Source organism: Lucilia cuprina, chromosome 4, assembly GCF_022045245.1.
Source record: "Lucilia cuprina isolate Lc7/37 chromosome 4, ASM2204524v1, whole genome shotgun sequence".
In the NCBI taxonomy this organism is placed as follows: domain Eukaryota; kingdom Metazoa; phylum Arthropoda; class Insecta; order Diptera; family Calliphoridae; genus Lucilia; species Lucilia cuprina.
Window position 1 is genome coordinate 68,031,804 of NC_060952.1, and position 22,150 is coordinate 68,053,953.

The 22,150-nt window shown below is 29.0% G+C and overlaps 1 protein-coding gene across 3 annotated transcripts in view; it reads left to right on the top strand.

Annotated features, from left to right (window-relative positions):
* Positions 1–22,150, top strand: part of LOC111680574 (protein unc-13 homolog 4B) — a 54,886-nt gene that overhangs the window by 19,112 nt on the left and 13,624 nt on the right. For 2 of the 3 annotated variants that reach the window (XM_023442240.2, XM_046948906.1), the window contains one exon: positions 4,877–5,165. In XM_023442240.2, the coding sequence (XP_023298008.2) occupies positions 4,877–5,165 (289 nt within the window). Of the gene's footprint in view, positions 1–4,876; positions 5,166–11,731; positions 12,466–22,150 lie in introns of those variants that run through there. The other variant, XM_023442241.2, reaches the window with a different exon arrangement.

Below are 22,150 nucleotides of genomic sequence, written 5' to 3' on the forward strand. Positions count from 1 at the left end.
TTTAATCCCATCTGAACTTTAAATTCTTCTCGCCGTATTACCGTCATTTGTACTACCGCAACTTGGAAGTGGTTTGTCGATGTTTAATCCCATCTGAACTTTAAATTCTTCTTAGATTCTGCTTTTTTCCGCAGCTCTCAGTTCTTTCAATTCTTCATTATTTTTTGTTGATTTAGTAAGATTCTCTGGCACACTTCTATATTTGAGGTCGTATGCTATGTGTAAAAAGTAATCCAAAAATCGTATTCTGGCATGAAGTGGTGAAATTCAGAAAGACAGGACTTCTTCATTAATACTTCTGCTCTTGTTTATATTTGAGAATTGCGACTTTTTCTCATTACATATTGAGCATCTCCAGAAGGAAGAAGTTTCTGTTATGGCATTGCTGACCTTTCCATCAATAATTGTTAAGCTTAGCTGATATGATACGTTAATAGAGAATTCCTTTATTTTTATGCAAATGGGCTCCAGTGCATTTATTTCATCTTTTAAATATTCCACTAAATCTTTTGTTGTTTTCTTTGACTCCTTTATATATTCAAATCCAATTGGTCTACAAAAATTTTTTGAACCCGGAGTTGTATTGATCCATATATCTTCAAATAAATTTCCGATGCTTGACGATGATGGATTAAGGGAATATGAACGAATTCGTAATGGCACTAATGATGACATAAATACACTTTTGTAGTCTGCTAATGTCCGACTTCCACAAGCTTGTTTGTATTCTGGAAGTGCTTATAAACCGTCACATCCCCACTTACACATTAAGACAACATCACAGTTATGAATATTCCTTAGTTGGTCTTCTGAAAAGTATGCCACAATTCTTGATGCTGTGTTTTCGAGCAAAGATGATATATCAATACAAGCTTCCACATCATTAACAGCAATAGGTGATGGTAGGATAGTTTGTTTTTTTCCTGGATCGCCTTGTATGATGGTAATATATTGTGTCCTTTTTCATGCAGAGCTTTCCTTAATATTTGGTACTTATTTCGAATGAGACCCAGTTCCAACATAAGCGCTATTGTTTCCTCTTCAGTAAAATTTGATTGTGATGTTGGAGTTGGTATACTTTCCACAATTCGCTTAAGACGTTTTGGTGATGCATTAGGAAGAATAGTTGCAATATGTACGGCATCCATAGGTTGGTTTTCCTTTTTCAGCATTTCGTTAAATGTATCAGCAATTTCCTCATTTGAGATTGAAAAAAGTTTTTGTGTGACCCTCTTTTTTTTGACCTTGAACATAAGTCTTCGTATGACTTGCAAGGCGCTCCTGCTGATGTGTTCTATGTTGAGATTTCCGTAGTAGTTTCCATCCAACTACAAAATTTTAATTGAAATTTAGTTTGATTTCCATCCATAGACTTACTTTTTACATCAAAAAGTCTTCAATTTTTGATATGCCTGTTTTGTCTACTTTTGTCTTCAATTCTTTCTGGCCCTTTTGAAGATACACTCCATAAAACGGAACACAACTCTTCTTACTTTAATGTAATCTTCATTGTAGATTTATTAAATATGGTACTTAAAATCTGAGAAGTTTACTTATGTTCCAATTCTTGTCATTTCCGATACAGGTATTCCAAAGTAAAAAATTACGAACTGTCTACCTATTAACATTTAGGACTATATTACTATAACCTGTAATTCAGTCATTGATATTTCTTATTAGTGAATGAATCTAAATTATCATTACCTGTATATTTTTACCTACATGATCATAAACGAAACAGAACGAAATGATCTGTCGAAAAAATTTAGGTAAAAATAGCTATAAATTTAAGCATAATAGGACCTTTCAATTATAAGGATAAGCAAACAAATAGAAAATAGGTAAATATAAGATTTAAACATGTTCTGTCATATTTAATACTAAAATATGAAAAATATGAAATTAAAGGATACAGGTTTAAATGAACATATTTTTGAATGTAATTGAGATATTGGCTTGAAATTTTTTGTAAGGGGTCGAGAATTTCTATATCTAAAAGATATTAAGGGATAAATATGGACTAAATTGTTGTAGCTATCTGCGACCCTATTAAAATTTTGATATAAATCATAGTTTTAGAAATTTAACAAATATGTAATATATGACAAAATCTTTATTCATGAACAAAACTCAATGAAATCTTCAACGCTTGTTAAATTTGTCATTTCAAATAAGAAAATGCAAAAAAAATTGAAAAGGTCAAAGGGCATCCCGCAATTCCCAAAAATAGGAATGAAAATCCCAAAAATGGAATTTTTTACATTTTTGCCCATAGGGTCCACATTTCTTTCAGGGCTGGGAAAATACTTTTGGAGTAAATAGAAAACATATTGAGGTTTCCAAAACTGCTTTCAGTTTTCTGATCCCAGCTTTGGGATTTTAGAACATGTCGCCCAAAGTTGAAGTTTTGATAAAAAATAGGTCATATTCGGAAGGACGCAGTGGCAACATTTTCAAAAAATAGGACAAGTTTTTTACGCCAAAGCGTTCTGCGTAAAGATACCTTTTAGAAAACTATAAAATTGTTATATGTTCTTAAAGAAAATTTTATTTTATTAATAAAAGAGTTAAGACACATTTTGGGCAAAAAAACGGCAAAAATCTAAAATTTTTTGAATTTTTAAATTAAAGAACGTATATTTTTGGATCTGTAAATGATATTGGTCTGAAATTTTTTGTATATTATTGGAAATTTTGTTGTCTAACTAACAGGAAAAAATTGAGTCTATTTTCACTAAATTTTTAAATGCCTATATCTCGGATATTATAAGAGATAAGTAGTATGTCCAAGCATGTTTTTTCAAGATCTCGTCGAGCGCTTTCAGAAAATATAAAAATCTTTGTATTTGGGTGAAAAACAAAAAATGGCACGAGTTTAAAAATTTTACATGTCGTAGGTACCCTACTTTGAGCCGCTTAAACTCGAATACTCCTTGGCTACGCTCACGCCAAATTTTATCCAGATCGGATCAGCCGTTTAGAAATTCCAGATTTATTTCCAAAAAATTTCCATTCTGCCCCACTGTGCAATGTAATCTTATTACTTAATATAAATTAAAAATATTATTTTAAATAAACATTGTTCTAAAAATATAATTATTTTTTCTGGACCTAATCAAAATTAGTTCCATATGAATAAATAATATTCACTACGGAAACAAAACTTTTGTCGAGTTATCTGGAATTTAGATAGTTAAATGGGTTTTAACAAAGAGTAGCTTGCTAGTGGAGGGTATTTAAGATTCGGCAAAGCCGAATATAGTACTATAACTTCTTAGTATTACCTTTCTTTTTAGCATCGTCTTCATATTCGTCATAAGTTTTAATTCATCCAAAAATTTGAATAAAGATTTTTTAGTAGAAGAATTTTGTTCTTTAATTTTTATAATTTTTAATTGTCGTTTAAAATATCTGTTATAGAAAATATATGTTCCTTGATGACCTGAGTAAATGTTCTCAGGCGATTTTGAAGAAAAGTATAAATTATTTACTCTTATAGTGTATTTTAAAGTATTTAAATAATGATTTGATGCATTAAAAAAACTATCAAAGCATCCGCTATACCATTATAAATATATTCTCCAGAATCCATTTGTTTAACCATTGCATCTTTGGGGATATTTGATATTTTTTGAAAGAATGTTTAACAAATCACTTGCGATCCCATACTTTACAACGAAACTGCGGATATGTTTGAAATTGAGTGTCACAAATTGTCCACAATTTGTTTAGACTCTATTTTGAACTTTTTTGATATGCACATATACATTTTCAAAAGTTCGCCAAAAATTATTTTATTTTTTCTGATAGAAACAATTCAAACTATTTTGATTATTATATTTTTGTTATTCTTTTTCTATTGAATATTTAATAAGTGTATAAATAATTTTTCAATATTAAAATTGCAATCATGTTGCAAACAAATTTAATAAAACACATAATTAATAAATTGAAATATATTAAGAAATTTTATAAAATTTTAATGTTATATTTTATCAGATTTATTTTATAGAGTTATATTTTTTAATTTAAAACTTAAAAAAAACACTATTAAGTTCTGAATATTTTTAAAAATATTAAAAGACTCTTTAACAGCAGTACCTAATTCTAAACATATTACTTTGTATTATGTCCACCAATTTTTTTAATTATATTCATGAATCATGATTGTGACATGTGACATGTGACCCCATCGGAAATTTCTGTTAGGCGGACATTAATCTATGGACCAGAAATTAATTATGTACTTTTGGCTAATATTTTGGATAATATTATGCGCGGTTGTTAGATCTTACAATATTTGGCAGTAAAATGTTCAGAAAATGTCTAATAAAAGTCAAAATTTCAAAATTCTGTCCTCCAATATTATCGGTAAAGCTTTTTCTGACAACGTTGCAAAATAAAAATTGTAAGTTCGGACAATTGTTAGACATTTTCTGAACATTTTACTGAAAACTTTGTAAGATCTGACAATGGTGTTTCATGGCGTTTAGAAAGACAGCTAATGATATGCGAACATATTCCGCAACCCAAAATAGGAAATTAATTTCTTCATAGAAATTATAATATAATCAAAACGCGTACGTACCTTTGGCCGCCAATATCTCGCCTAGCGTACACACGGTGACTTTTAATCCCTTACTAATTATGCTAAGGGGAAGCTATGTGCCAATTTTCATTTAGATTTCTAAACTTCCGCAGCAAAGCCCATATTTTCCTGGGCTATTATTTTAAGATATAAAAAGCCGTTATAAAATATCTTTAAGGAATTACCATTTGTCATTAAAATTTAACATTTGTTCATTATATTTTTTTATTTATGTGTGTTCGTATTAATATCTACATATGTACATACATATATTAAATTTTTTTACAGGTTACAAGATGCTGATGGAGGATTTTTTGAAAAATTCGGCTCTTTATTACGACAACAATCCCAACTAGAAGAGAATGATCTTAAAACATCTTTGGCACCATTTAAAGAAGATACCTGTGTGGAGGAAGAAATTGAAGAATGTGAAGAAAATGTTGAAAATATTGAAAATGAAAGTAGTGAAGAGATAGATTGCTCTCCTATTGAAAACTTAGATCTGGAACCTAATTTTGATTTGAATGAAGCCAAGGAAAGGAAAGAGAAAATATTTGAGAAGTCAGCAGGAATGAATGTAAGTTTTGTTTTATAAAACATCAATACAAAATTGCAAAATTCGATATCATGTGCATATAAAGTAATCTAGCATACAAAATGAATACAAAATAGATGCCACCTAAAATGGCGATTAATTATTTTTTTTATTAAAAAGTTGATTAAAAGGTATCTTTTTGAAAAAAAAACACTTTTTTCTGAATTTTATACGCATTTTTATTATTCGGAAGATTATAGCTTGTTTATGAAATTTCGCTATAACTTTAAAACGGAAACTGATATTTTCCCAAATTAAGTTACAAATGAAAGCGCACATATTTTATGCAGAACTACAAAAATAATTTCATATTTTTTACACATATGTATGTACATTAGACCGATTTACAAAAAATGGTACTACCCAGCTTTAAAAAATCTTTGTTTTTATTTATAATGGCCGTTCGTGACCGATTACAAAAACGAGTGTTTTAATGAGTGACTTCACTACTTTATTATAAATAACTAGTGTCCGACCGAACGTTCGGGTACGGGTTCGGAGTTCGGTAAAAAGTGAGGTTCGGCCAATGTTCGGTGTTCGGCGAAATTTTGACAGAACAAAAATTTTTTGTTATTAGAAATTTATCACTCCGGAATTCGGAATTAGTTGATAATTTACACAATTGCTAATTAAAGACCCTCTTCAAAAAATCTTCCGAATGTTCATATTTTGGTTTTAAATGTTATAAATTTATTACTTTTTAATATAAATGCGTTTTTCATTGAAGAAAAAAGTTCGTGTTCACCGAACTTGAAAAGCCGAACAAAGTTCGGGTTCGGATATATTCAGCAATATATTCATCAAAAAGAATGTAAATAAATAAAATCAAAAATTTATATTTTTTATACCCTTCACCTTTGTGAGTAAATAAGTAAATAAATAAAATTTAAAAAAAAATTAACTAATAATAGAACGTTAGGTGCATATAGTAGTATATAGACGAAACTAATTGCCAAGGACCTAAGTCCCCTGTCAAAGACCTAACTGGTGAGAATGTATTAGTAGAAGCACAAAAATAAACACAGTTGTTCAAAAGGTACTAAATAAAAAAATGTATTTTTTGGACGTTATTCTTTGTGTGTTTATAAATGAAATTTTTAATGGCAGTGATTGAAAATATTAGTTATTTATTTTTTTTGAAAAGATATTTTATCTCAAAACATATTAAAAACACGTTTTTTTTGTTTTTTTTTTCTGCACTAATGCAGAATGAAAAAAAGTATGTAAAATACTTTTTTAATTTTCAATACTAAAATGTACAACTTTTCATTTTTAAATTTTAATTAAAATAAATTGTCAAAGAATAAAAAAAAAATATTTTTTTTGTTTGTAAAATATAAATTATTTTCGGGGCTTTAAATAAATGAAAAGTGTTGAAAAAAATAATAAACATTATGTTTAAGTGACAAGAAAAACTAATAAGTGGTAATATCCTCGCAATTTCGCGAAGAAAATTTGAAGTTTAGTGAGTGCGTTTACTTATCACAAGTTTGTTTTATTCTCTCAAAGCTCGTCTGTGTGAAGAGAATAAAAATTTTTGTTTGAAAACCGCTTCAGTTTCGCCCAAAGTATAACAAGTAGTCCGACTCTCATATACAGGAAATTACTCTCTCACATCTACGAGTGTCGTGTGAATTCGATTCTCTTGTGAGAAATTTAAACTTGTCAAAACCCTCAAATGTTTAACCTACTTTTTTGGCCACTTTTAAGGATTGTACTCGAAATTACGGTTGTGCACAAAAATTCTGTAATTTTTTTAAATAATTTTATCTCACTTTTCATACAAAATTTTGTTTAATTTTCCCAAACTGGAAAAAAATATTTTTTCTAATTATTGACATTTCATTTTTGTTGTTGTTGAATTTAAATTTTCAAACAGAGTTTCAATTTTTGGTACTGAAAATTCGAACAAATTTAAAATTGTATCTTTTTTATAAAACTCTGTGTGTTTGTAATGCACCAATACATATACATTTTTCTTACTAATACATATTTAGAGTTATGTACTTTTTCACTAACACATGCTTAGAGTTAGGTACTGCTGTCAAAGAGTCGGACTACTTGTTATACTTTGGTTTCGCCTAATGTACTACTATATGGTTAGGTTAGGTGCTATAACGGGTTAGCGTACATTAATACACCTATTGTTTAATCTTAACCTATTTTAAATTTCTCAGTAGATTTCAAAGTGAATGCTGAGGCCATATAGTAGTATATAGGCGAAACTAATTGTCAAGGACCTAAGTCCCCTGTCAAAGACCTAACTGGTGAGAATATATTAGTAGATGCACAAAAATAAACACAGTTGTTCAAAAGGTACTAAATAAAAATGTTTTTTTTGGACGTTATTCTTTTTGTGTTATTAATGGAATTTTAAATGGTATTAAATGAAAATATTAGTTATTTTTTGTAATATTTTATCTCAAAACATATTATAAACACGTCTTTTTGTTATGTTTTTCTGCACTAATGCAAAATAAAAAAGTATGTAAAATACTTTTTTAATTTTCAATACTAAAATGTACAACTTTTCATTTTTCTGCCTACGATTTAACTTAGCCTATATAGGGTCCCCTTCAGAAAATTACTTTAATGCAGATAATTGGCTTATAAAAGCGCCGATGGCAATTGAATTTGAAGTGTACAAATTTTTAAGGAACCAAAATATTTTTGTAAAATATTATGAAGATCGGTCAGTAATCGATCCTACCTCCCATATAAAGATCACATAAGAAAATGACTTTAACGTACATAACTCGCTTAGAAATACCAGTGTAGCAATTATTTTAAGAAATTCATAGAAATACTTGTAAAACAGGAAACATTCTACTTTTGACATTGCAAAATATACATTTTTATAATTGCAAAAATTAGTAGAAAGTTTGTTTCAATTATAACAGATCTCGATTAATGACAATTTTCCTTCAGAGGCTTTAAAATGAATATTAAATTTGCAAACATAACATTCGACAAACAAGAACTTAATACTTTATGTATAACATTAGAGATTGCTCTGTGTGTATCTGAATCAATGTGATACCTTTTTTCTTCGTCAAAATATCTTAATTGACAAAAACTGAATTATTTATCACATTTCGCCTTTATTTTAGTAAAAACACTATTTGAATTAAATCATTGTCTTGAAGCACCCTAATGTACAAATTTAAACATTAGCACACGCATTATTATAAGAGATTTTATCTTAATTTTAAATTAAGTTGTTTAATATTTACACACTGATAACAATTCAAAGATTAATTTACAGCAGCAAACAAATGTGGATACAGTTTTAATTAAAATTGATTTTGTCATTCCCTAAAAACAAGTAATAATAATGACAATCGTGTATAAAAGACAAAAATATGATGTAATTTGCTTCCAAACGGGGTAAACAATTTTGTTTATTGGTTGTTTTGCTCATCACTGTACTATAAACGATGCTTGAGCACAATTCAAATATATTTACACCACTTTTATGTTCCTTTTACAAAGGTGCATACACAAACAAATTCTAGAGCACAAAAAATATATATTTTCTGGTAATGACCTTAACAATAATTATGTACATATCAGGGATGGGAAAATAGATTTTGTTTCAGTGCCAAAAAATATTTTAGAGGGTACATTTTGGGTCTCTGAGTACAAATTTTTTTTTTTTTTGCTAAAAGTTTGTAATTTTTGAAATACATTTATATATTTTTAAACAGAAGTGAAATGGACATTATATGTTTATATGGTAAATCTTTGTCCGTCTCTTAATCTTAACCTATTGGATATATGTAATTTGATGAAATTTGCTACAGAATTTGCTAACGCTTATAGCACAGGCCGAAATTTTTAACCCAGAGATGGAAGTATATTTTCTAAAACCTTAATTTTTTAAAGCTAAAAGAATATACTTTCACATGTCATACAATATTTTACAAATAAAGTTGTCTTGACGCTTGAAAGGTACAATATGGCGTTTTTTTTAAACTTAGGACATAATGTCTCAAATCTCAAATGTGATTGAAAAAATATTAGATCAGATTCGAATGGTTTCGACTTTTTTAACTTTTTGTCTGATAATATTGAAGAGAATTCAAATACTCTATAACTTTATTAGCTGTTTTCTAGAACTTTTAGTTGATGCATTTTCGAGAGTAAATGCCAAAAAAATATTAGAAAAGTATTTAAAATTTTAAAGAAATCTTTTGTTATTTCTTTCGAAACGATATATTGAAAGTTCTTATACAAAAATTATTTTAACAGACAGATTAACAACCGGTTAAACGATAATCGGATATTAAGATTGTGGCCCTGAAAATATCAAATAAGACTCGCGAGTATCAACGGTCACATCAAGTAATATCAAAAAAAGTACCATCGTACCAATTTTGCCATCCCTGGTACATATATATGTATGTATGTACATATGTCAGAGCTTGTTTCGTTCTCTAATAAATTTGATTTTTTTCTTTATTAGAACTGATTTTAGTGTTGCCAAATATTTTTCTTTAACTTTCGCATATTATATTTATGTCAATGTCCGTCCTAAATAAAATTTGACAACGTAATTCATGTTATTAAATATAAACATATGTAGGTTAGGGTTTCCCGAGGAACGGCCTTTTTTAAAAATTTCAATTAGGAATACCTCTCAATCGATGCCTATAATATACTAAACATGAGAAAAATAAAAAATGTTCGAAAAATTCTACAGCTGATTGCGGGAAAGATAATTTTAAAATTTATGTAGAGTTATTATCGTTCACAAAATGATTTTAAGTGGGTTAAAGAGGCATAATATTTGACAACGTAATTCATGTTATTAATTATAAACATATGTAGATTAGAGTTTCCCGAGGAACGGCATTTTTAAAAAATTTCAATTACGAATACCTCTCAATTCATGTTATTAATTATAAACATATTTAGGTTAGAGTTTCCCGAGGAACGGCCATTTTTAAAAATTTCAATTACGAATACCTCACAATCGATGCCTATAATATACTAAACATGAGAAAAATAAAAAATGTTCGAAAAATTCTACAGCTGATTACGGGAAAAATAATTTTAAAATTTATGTAGAGTTATTATCGTTCACAAAATGATTTTAAGTGTGTTAAAGAGGCGTAATATATTCGTTTTTTTTGTAAAATTTGCGTACACAGAAACATTTTAAAACATTGTTTGGCATTTGGTTTGGTACATTTCAGAATGTTTTTGATTATTTGGTGTACATATGCCATTTATACTACACTAAGAGTCATTTTGCGTTTATCTTAACAATACGAATACAGCTAGGAAAATTAACATAAACAAGAACTGTATAAACAAAAAAGGTTCTTTAAAGTGTTACCCCTGAACTTTAACGCTCAATACTGGCTTAAAAATACGAGTACAGCGATAAAATTCGACACAAACAAGTTTTTCTACGAGGTTCGCGGCACAGTTTATCTAATAAATGAGAAACTTGTTTCTATAATAACAAAAGTATGGATTCTTAAAAATAAAAGTTTATTCATAACAAAGCATTCTTTTTCGGCAATGCTTTGATGGTGGGTATACAAGATTCTACACAGCCGAATACAACGCTCTTACTTGTTTATTTTTTGCTTTTTGAATGTATTTTTTTGTAACTAAGTATCTTCGCGAACCTTGTCGAAACAAAAATAATTAGTTTTTCACCCAAAGATTAGTTTTTACTTAGATCCCATATTACTTTCATGCTTAGCCGCTAGGAAAATTTTAATTTTTGCGTAAATTATAAAGATATCGGATTTTCGGGATTTAATGACGAAAATCCCGAATGCAGGTATTTCTAAAAACTAATTGGCATCCCTAGTACATATAGTATCCCATTCTATTACAATATCTTTATTAAATTGACTTGAATCAATTCTTAGAACTAATGACTTATTTGTTTTTTAATTTGTATTTACCATTATAGTTGAAGGATTTTTTTGCAATAAACTGAATTTTTGTTGATGGCACTAACCCCTTAATACACATGTTTGACTCTAGGCGGGTTCTTAAACCCATTGCAAGATTGTCATTTTTGAATATTTCATTAAAAAAAACTAGTCGAACAGGAACTCGAGATTCCCTTACACACTTAATTTTTCATAATGCAAAACCTTTTTATGATAATTTACAGTGCCACATCAGTATGTATGTTATTACCGTTAACATGACAATGTAAAAGATTTGTATGAATGAATTTTTTATATCTTAAGAATATTTTATAGTTATTACTTGTGTACGTAATAGTTAATTCTACATATCCATTTAATTTTATTAATTTTTATTTTTTTTGTTAGCCATTTCAAAAAACAACAATACTAATAAAAAGAAAAGAAAAATTATTTACTAAAAGTTTGAGTTATTTTCTTCGCTATTATTAGAATATATTCAGCAAACAAATTTGCTCCAAGAAAAAGCTCTCTTGGCGGTATTTGCCAGTTAGCCACCCAAGAAATGAGCGAACATATGAGCGTGTACTCACATTTAAATGAAAACAAATTTTAAAAAATTCATTCAAAATCATTAAAATCGGCTCACGGTCAACGTCAACACTTAGCGATCGGCGGAATAAAAAATAAGAAATAAATGCCCAACGTAAAGTGTGTATCGTGGTGGTCAGTGAGCGTCCTTCGGTCAATGTTTTAGTTTAACGCATTCTTCAATTGTGTATCAATATAATTTCTACGCGGAAAGCACTCCAAAACAATCAAATCCAGTAAAAGTGAATTCAATATTAAATATATTCAAAATATAAGTAAAAAAAATATTTCGAGCAAATACATCTACTTACATATTTGCTTGAGAGTATTCTATTTGAAAACGAATAAACTTTGTTAATATCTATAGTATATTTGATGCATTTATAGATTCACGTAACGGTTTATCTAAAAAAATAGCCAAAGAAAACTGAAACTGAAATCGAAAATAATTTAAATAAAAAATAAGTAAAAATAAAATACTGTGGAAAATAGATTAAAAATTATATTTTTGTTATTGTGTGAAAATGAGTTTTCTTTCGCTTCCACGTAAATTTAAAAGTGAGAGTCTTAGAAATTCCAATACCTCCGTAGATCAAAGTGTCAAATATTTGAGTTTAAACAATAGACGTACAAATAGAAAACCAAATTTATATAGTGGAGGCTCTACATTATCACTTCAAGTACCACCTCGCAGAGGGATTTTAAATAGAAATGGCAGTATTTCGTCCAACTATTTTCGTGGAGTACACAAACTTCAATTAGAACAACATGCTGAAACTGTATGTCACACAATGACCGTAAGTACTCTAGAAACCTTTCGTACGTTTTAGTTTTTATAGAAATAATATTACTCCACCTAAAGAATGTACATAGTATGTATAGTATACGCATACGTTTTGTAGTGTTTAAATAATAAATATGTTTAAAAATTCCAATAATAATTTAAAAATTAATGGTTATTTCCTATAAATTAATTTATATCATAAATCTTTATGATATGAATTTTATTTGATATTTAAGTTTTGTAAGAATTTATTTCAGTTGCCTTTGAAAAAAAGACGGGTTTTGACTAAGATCATTACATTTCTTGTTACCGAATATAACCATAAGTATTAAAGTAACTGTATGAAAACTTTGTTATTTTTTTTAAGGAATAAAAATAACTAAAATCTGAATAGTGTACGACCTAACATTCTATAAAAAGTAAACACATAATTATTATCGTCGGATATTCATCCAGCAATATACTACAACCTTTCTTATAAAGTTTAATACTTAATTATTAAATATTAAAACAAGTAGGAAAGAATAGTCGGCCATATAATACCCTACACCATGAGTATATTTTAAAAATTTTTATTTTTTATAAAGAAACTTTTATGTTGAATATTACCATAATTCCAAAATATTTAAGCAATTTATTGATAAAAAGACTAAAATTTTTAAATGAGGCTTTATATAGGTCAAATATGGGCCGATCCTCGGTAAATTTGGAAAAAGAATATATTTTTAAATAACAGTTAGTTTTGTTGAGTTTCATTGCGATACAAATGGTTACAAGTCAATTTTAGACGTTTAAGACATTTTTTGAAGGGGGGTTTGTGTGGGGGCTAGGGTCAAAATGATCCTTACGAAATTCTGCAGTGTCATTTATACTTATATAAAACTTATTTGTGCCAATTTTTAGAGAGAGATAATATAATATTTGACGTAATTATGGCTTAAAAAGGGATGTACGGTTGTATGGGGGACCGATTTCAACCAATTTCAATAGGCTTCCCTGTGCCAAAAAACATGCTTGGTTCAAATTTCATCAAATTATCTTAAAAATTGCGGCCTGTACCTTGCGCATAAGGTTTACATGGACAGCCGGACGGACGGACATGTCTTAATCGACTCAAAAAATGATTCTGAATTCGATATACTTTAAGGTGGGTATTGGACCGATATTTTTGTATGTTACAAACATCAGCACAAACGTATAAGACCCTCCCCACTATAGTGGTGTAAGGTATAAAAATATATATAAATAGAGGGACCAAGAATCAAATTTTCGAATAAACATGACATAATGTTAGGATTATGTCATTTGAAATTTGAAACATAGACTTAAATGACGCCAGGTAATTCATTTCTATTTTTATACATCTTATATTTGGTATTTTTTTAACTTATAAACTTTTGATAAATAATATATAGATCAGCCTAGTCCATAACCTGGCCTTAGTCGTAGTGTATTGTCTAATCGATAATTTCGATACCCTATAATCTAGTTGGTAATCTAGTATACATAATATTTAGTCTAGTGTATAGATTAGTCTATAGTCTAGTCAATAGTTTTGTGCATATTCTGGTCTATAGTCTACTCTATAGTCCAGTCTATATTCTAGTTAATAGTCTGGATAAAAATGTGTTGGCCTGGGTAATATGAAAAAACAAAATTTTTATGTTCCTACCTGATATACATATAAATATGTGTACACTACATACATATATACAGAATTTTATTCAAATTGTTGTAACTTTTCACCTATTGGTCCTGATAAAAAATTATTAAAGGAGTTTATTTTTCAGGGTTTTTTGGTCTACTATCTAATACTACTTTGTGCAAATTTCATCTAAATCTAAATTTTTTGAGTTGAACGTCATCGCAAACTAATTGTACGAGTAAAAACCGAGTATGATTAGCATAAGTGAAATTTTATTGTGTTTTTATGTAGGGATGAAATTAAATTGTTTATTAAAAAAATAACATTTTGTAATAGTGCTCTCGCTATTTCTTAAATTTTTATATCTAATTAATTTTACTACATTCTGTCTAAATACACAAATAACAATTTGTTTGTTTCAACACTGTTGGCCTAAAAGGTAGCAAAAAAATAGTTTGAAATTAACGTGCGTAATTGTCTAAAGTAAATATTCCCTTTAATATTTAAATTACTATATAAGCATTAGACTGACTCATATAAAAATATTTTTTATTAATAATATACTACCTAAACTTTAAATACAAAATATAAAGTAAAATTTAAATTCTTTTATCTTTTTTACTTCTCCTACATGATCAATGATCAGACACCTTATATTGTACACTGTAATTAATTTGGTTTAAGTCAACATTTTTTGAAGGCATAATTTTTAAACGCACTCAGACAGTTATATTTCGTGCCAAATTGAATTTTAATATTGAGATAATAATAATTTTTTGATTGGTTTAGTTGTTTGTTCATAAAATATTGATACGAATAACTAAGATATATATTTAAAAATGTCCAAAACCTTATTTCTCTACAGAAATTATTATTTGTTTAATTCAAAATATAAGTTAAAAAATTCCTGATTTTTTATATTATTGTTTTGGTCACTATTTGAATGAATCAGAGTGTACAATCATTAGCATTTGTATACAAAATAAATTTAACATATACAATTTTCTATTGCGTACATTTGCACATTATGGGGATAACTTTTTTATTTTTTTGTTTTTTTTTTGTATATAAAACCCGCTCTAAACAAATTTTAAATTTATTGATATGAAGTAAGTGAACAAGTACATGGAGAATACTACAGCTTGGTTATTTCGCATATTTTGAACCGTATTATATGGATATTCTTTGAAACCACAAACGAATAAGATCATTTCACGGGATTCCGCCTAGAAGAAATTTATACATTTTAATAATATTGCCGTCATAAGTACAATTTTGCATAATTTAAAGATATTTAAAGTTAGACATAAATAAAAATGCAATTCAAATTAAATAAAAAGTCGTTAAGGTACTCGATTTCTAATATACAAACATTTGCATCGGAATGGTTTTTATTTCCTGTACTATAGTAATGATTTTAAAATACATTTTTCTGATATTTGTGATTGTCACTACACCCTCCATAAGAGGTTCACGAATCGGCTCTGTTTGTTTGTCCGTCTATATTTGTAAACCTTGCAGGCAAGCTACAGGAGCCGATTTAGAAGATTATTTGATGAAATTTTGCAAATACTCCTTTTTTACCCGAAACACTAACCCCATTGAAAATGATTGCTATGGATTCATTATCCAAATAACCCAACATACACCGGTTTGGGCTTTTTAATTTTTTTTTAATAAATTATAATAATATCTAACAAAATCAGTTTTTCGTTAATAAATTGCTTAAAAATTCATTGATGAATTAAAAAAAAAAACTTTTTTTGGCGAAAATTTCACAAAGCAAAAAAGGTATTGTCGAGAGTGGCCGACCATATTTAACCTACAAGATTCATGTATATTAAATATAATTTATTTTTATTTTGGATTTATTTTATCTGGAATATTACTTTAGTTTCGATTTATTTAAGCAATTTATTTGCGGAAACAAACTTTTCTGAAAAAGGCTTTATATGGGAAACAGGAGCGAATATGGACTGAACCTGATAAAATTTGGTGGATAAGTTTGTATTTATATTATATTTATTTGTGCTGAATTTCATTGCAATATTTGTGTTTTAATGAATTGTAGATATTTAAGTGATATTTGGCGTGGACTTTGTTTGTGATCTAGGGCCAAATGAGAACCGATCATTGCGAAATACGGCATGGTCACTAAGACTTGTATAAAAACTAAAATGAGCTCAAAAGCCCTTTTCGGCGTTTCAGTTGTATGAGGGTTAGGTACATAATGTTCCAATCAAATCCCTTTTCAATAAGCTTCGTCCTTAAAATTCAAGATTAAAAATTCTGTAATAATTTTAATGTAAATTTAAATGTTTTAAAAAGAGAAATATTTCAATTTTTTCTTGAGCTAATATTAAAATACACTAAAATATAAAAATTAGTTAAGGTCTATCGGCGTTTTTCTGTGCTATTTTAAAATACTAACAATGTAATTTTTCATTAATTTTCGTGAGGTGACTATTTACAATTAATAACAATTGTTATTTTTTTAAATAGGATTAACCCATTCTTGCGGGCATGGGGGCTAATGGTTACACATAGTATTTCATAACATGTTCAAATAATATTACTTGTGATGCGTAATTGAATTTACCATTTACATGTAATTATAAGGAACAAATTGTAAAACTGTAATTACAATTACAAATAATTGTAATAGGCAAATTTTAAATTACAACTACTTCAAATGTAATTGTAATTGAAAATTCAATTATTATACCCTATGTCTGGTTCTCGGTCCCCAAAAATTTCCAAATGCTGACTGAATAGTAACATGTTGGCTATATCCCTAATGCAAACATTCTTGTATGTATTGTTTAGTATAATTGTATCATTCATCAGATCAGTGTTTACATTCATTTAATGAACTATAATACTAGATAAATAAACATAAACAAGTTAATATATATGTACATGGTACGTGTACATATTGAATGGAGTTCACGCGTCAATTAGGTTTTCCCCGATTGAGAAATCCTAAGAAAAAAGTGTTTTATGTATGCAAAACTTAGAAACGATTTGTTTAAACAAAAATAAAACAAGTAAGAGTGTTATATTCGGCTATGCCGAATCTTTTATACCCACCATCAAACTGCCATATAAATGAACTTTTATATTTTGAATATTTTATTATTATATATCGGTATTAATGAGAACATCAGGGTAACATTTGAAAGAGGTCCATTAATGGGGTTTTACTATTGACAGTGCTAATTTTTATAGGGAGTAGGGTTATTTATACATATATATATATGGACCAATTCTCATAAAAGTCTGTAGGAAGATTTCAGTTCCTTATTTGTTTAAAATTTCATCGATCTACTTGTATTTTGAAGCCATTAAGGAGCATTAAAGTCATAAAATATGGTAGAGAGATTTTAAATCAAAATTGTTTTATGTCGAGTTGCCTTGCGGTATTCATATTTTTCGCGTCATTTTCTGGGGCGGAATTTATATGGGGTGGTGTTTTTATGGACTGATCCTCATAAAATTTGATAGAGAGATTTCGGTTGCTATAGAAGGGATAGAGATATTAGCTACACAGAAAGTAGGGCGCTAGGGTCAATTATAGACCGATCCACATAAAATTTGACATAAAGGTTTTGGTTCCTAAGATACATACTTATGTCAAATTTCTTCGCTATATTCGTATTTTTACGCCCATAATTAACGTTGACCCTACCCCCCATATAAGGTCCCCTTATCCCCTTATCTCAATTATGGACCGATCCACATAAAATTTCATAGAGAGGTTTTGGCTAGTAAGAGAGGTTTTGGCTAGTAAGAAACTTACTTATGTCAAATTTCATCGCTATACTTTTATTTTTAAGAGAGTAATGAGCGTTAAACTCATTTTCTGAAGGGGACCTTATATGGGGGGTAGGGTCAATTATGGACCGATATACATAAAATTTGGTTGAGAGATATTGACTTGCATGAAACTTATGTGTGTCGAATTTCATCGCTATATTCCCATTTTTAAGCCAGTAATAAGCGTTAAAGTCATTTTCTGAAGGGGACCTTATATGGGGGGTAGGGTCAATTATGGACCGATTCACATAAAATTTCATAGAAAGGTTTTGGCTAGTAAGAAACTTACTTATGTCAAATTTCATCGCTATATTCCCATTTTTATGTCAGTAATGAGCGTTAAAGTCATTTTCTGAAGGGGTCCTTATATGGGGGGTGGGGTCAATTATGGACCGATCCACATAAAATTTCATAGAGAGGTTTTGGCTAGTAAGAAACTAACTTATGTCAAGTTTCATCGCTATACTTTTATTTTTAAGAGCGGAATGAGCGTTAAACTCATTTTCTGAAGGGGACCATATATGGGGGGTAGGGTCAATTATAGACCGATATACATAAAATTTGGTTGAGAGATATTGGCTTGCATGAAACTTATGTGTGTCGAATTTCATAGCTATATTCCCATTTTTAAGCCAGTAATAAGCTTTTTAGTCATTTTCTAAGGGGGACCTTATATGGGGGGTAGGGCCAATTATGGTCCTATGTCCGCCATAATGCAGAATTATTTTGCAGACATCAAAAAACTGACCTATGCGAAATTTTGTGGTATTTGCTTCATAAAAAACTAGTTTGTGAACATTTGAAGCTATTTATACAGTATTCCGGGGGGTACATTTGTATGGGGGCTATGTGAAATCGTTGACCGATTTTGCCCATTTTCAATACCAAACATTTCTGATCAATAAAATATATTTTGGGAAAATTTCATCTCAATATCGGACGGACATGGCTAGATCGTCTTAGAATCTTACGAGGTCCCAGAATATATATACTTTATGGGGTCTTAGAGCAATATTTCGATGTGTTACACACGGAATGACAAAATCAATATACCCCCCATCTTTTTTGATGGTGGGTATAAAAATATATTTTTAATGGTCCCCAGTTCCCTACCAGCAAATGGAATTTATGGTCCAAAAATGGTTTTGAGTTGGTAAAAGAGCCATAGTAATTTTTAGCTTATCCATTAGAGATTTTTCAGTTTTTTAGGAGTTTATATGCCATTTATAATACTCTTAAAGTCACTTTGCGGACCAAAAATACTTTCTTCAAATCACAGAATTTTTGAAACTCATTACGAAAAGATTGCAACCTTTTCAAAAAGGTATTTCTACAAAAAAGTGGACCTTTTTTCATCCTAATATACCACTTTAGTGGGAAGGTTATATTGGGTTTGAAACATAGGTTTAGATTATAAATGTTTACTAAAAATCATAAAGTCATAAAAAAGTGTACAAAAAAAGCATTTCATTTTCGTTTTTTGGAATGTATCGGGGAAATTTCTTGGAAGGACGGTACTTAGACGAGCAACCGAATGGAGTAATTATGTTATTTTGCAACTTTTTCGGATTTTGTTAAAAATAACTTCATATATAAAAAATTTAAATAATGTATAAATAGAAATATCGTTTCCAATTTAAATAAAAAATCAATATTTACGTGAAATGTTACGAATTGTTAGAAAGTCAGTGAACAACTAAAATCTATGAAAAATTGTGTATGACACATACGGTTGAAAATTTTCGTTAATCAGGTCTACTAAAATAACTTACTAACGCTAATGAACGCAAAAATTGTGAGGGCCGAAGCCCAATTACCTGAAAATTGTTGTGAAATTATCGAAAAATATAACAGATACACCAGAGAATTTAGTGGATATGAGTTCAATTCAAAGAACACTTTAATAAGCACTCTACATACCATAAATCCTATTGAGAAAAATTATTTTCATATTAAAAACAAGTGGTAAAGTATAGTCAGGCATGGCCGACCATATAATGACACCATGAGTATATTTCTAAAATTTGTACTTTTTATAAAATTTTTATTTTTTATAAAGAAACTTTTATGTTAAATATTACCATAATTCCAAAATATTTAAGTAATTTATTGGTAAAAAAAAACTAAAATTTCTAAATGAGGCTTTATATAGGTCAAATATGGACCGATCCTCGGTAAATTTGGGAAAAGGATATATTTCTAAATAGCAGTTAGTTTTGTTGAGTTTCATTGCGATACAAATGGTTACAGTCCATTTTAGACGTTTAAGACATTTTTTGAATGTATGGGGGCTAGGGTCAAATAAGGACCGATCCTTACGAAAATCTGCAGTGTCATTTATACTTATATAAAACTTATTTGGCATAAAAAGTTCAAATCGGGAGGTACGGTTGTATGGGGGCTAGGTGAAATAATGGACCGATTTCAACCCCTGTGCCAAAAAATATGCTTGGCCAAAATTTCATCAAATTATCTTGAAAAATGCGGCCTGTACCTTGCGCACAAGGTTTACATGGACAGCCAGCCGGACAGACGGACGGACATTTCTTAATCGACTCAAAAAATGATTCTGAATCGATCGGTATACTTTAAGGTATAAGGGTTTAACGGTATTGGACCATTATTTTTGTATGTTACAAACATCAGCACAAACGTATAACACCCTCCCCACTATAGTGGTGTAGGGTATAATCAATCAACAAAACTGGATAAATTATACAAAAGTGGGTTAAAACTGTGATCATTACTTCTGGAGATTTATTTTATTAATAAACAAAACAATGCCAAAAAATGTTTGACCATTTACGGTTTTATCAATAACACTGTAAATATGTCAAAAAGACACAGAAAAACGCCAAAACATCTAAACTTAATTCTGGGTCGTAGAATCTAGTGGCATCCTCCGTTTTGAAAAGTTGGGTCAAAATCGGGAGATATTGCGTTTTTCTGCGTCGTTTTGATTTTTTAAGTACCGGTACTGCAACACAAGTTTTTATGCAAATAAAATAGCTGTACACTTTCATTTGACGATTGAAATATTGGTTCTATACCAGACGTCGACGTTAGTATTGTTTTGAATACGAAGGTTTCGGCAATTTACATGTATACACCACGATCGCATATGAACTTCTGAAGAAGAGCGTCAAAAATACAAATATTTTATTTAGTTGTTTTTCAGCAAAGTAAATTAATAAAGTAGCAACACTAATTCACATTTTCAACTTTTCACAAATTTTAATAAATAGCAAAACACAATTTAAAAATGGCGACATAAACAATGTTAACAATTTTCAAAACAAACTTTGACAACTAATTTCATTTATCTAGTTAAAAAAATAGTAAAGTAATGCTACTTTATTAATTTACTTTGTTTGGCAGCATTCAACAAAGTAGATTTATGTCGCTTTGTTTCAGAAACTGCAAACGCAATTTGAAAAAAACAAAAAACACAACTTTAAAAACAAGAGCATAGTTTACAAAAACAACATACACCCTAAATAATTTTCTAGAATGCATAGCAATGAATGTAAATAAGATCATTCTATATTTGATACTTTTTTGTACATTTTAATTTGAAATATTCGTTCTATGTGATGAAATTATCCTTCTTATGTCCATTTGTTTATAAATATTCCCATTTTATAGCAGTGCAATTTAAAATTTAAAATAGCCAAATATTTTTTTTCAGTGCAATTTCATTAAAAAATACCAATATGTGTGTGTAGTGGTGATTTTTTTATCTGCCTCTCTATACGCCGGTATATGTTCTATACCCACCTTAAGATATACCACTCGACTCAGAATCATTATCTGAATCTATTAAAAATGTTTAACATCGGTTCATTATTTCACCTAGCCCGCATACATCCGTACCTCTTAAATAGGAATTTTGAACCGATAATTATTATGAATTTTTTAGTATCTCTACCAAAATTAGCAAAACATAGTTTTGTGTAGTTTGAATGTTACTGGTTATTTTTGTAACGATCGGACATCATTCGACCCCTGCCCCCATACACTTTGTTAAAAAACGTTAATGGAATGAGGGGTCTAGAAACAAAGGCTGCAGTCTCCAATTCTTGTAGTTTTTGATTTTTATAAAAAATTGTCTAATCAGTATACAACATTTAGATAAAAATATGTCAAGCAAGTTTGATTCAATTCTCCATAGAGCTTTAGAGACAACTCCGATCTAAAATTAGGAAGTAACTGTGTTTGTTTCCGTTAAATTATACCT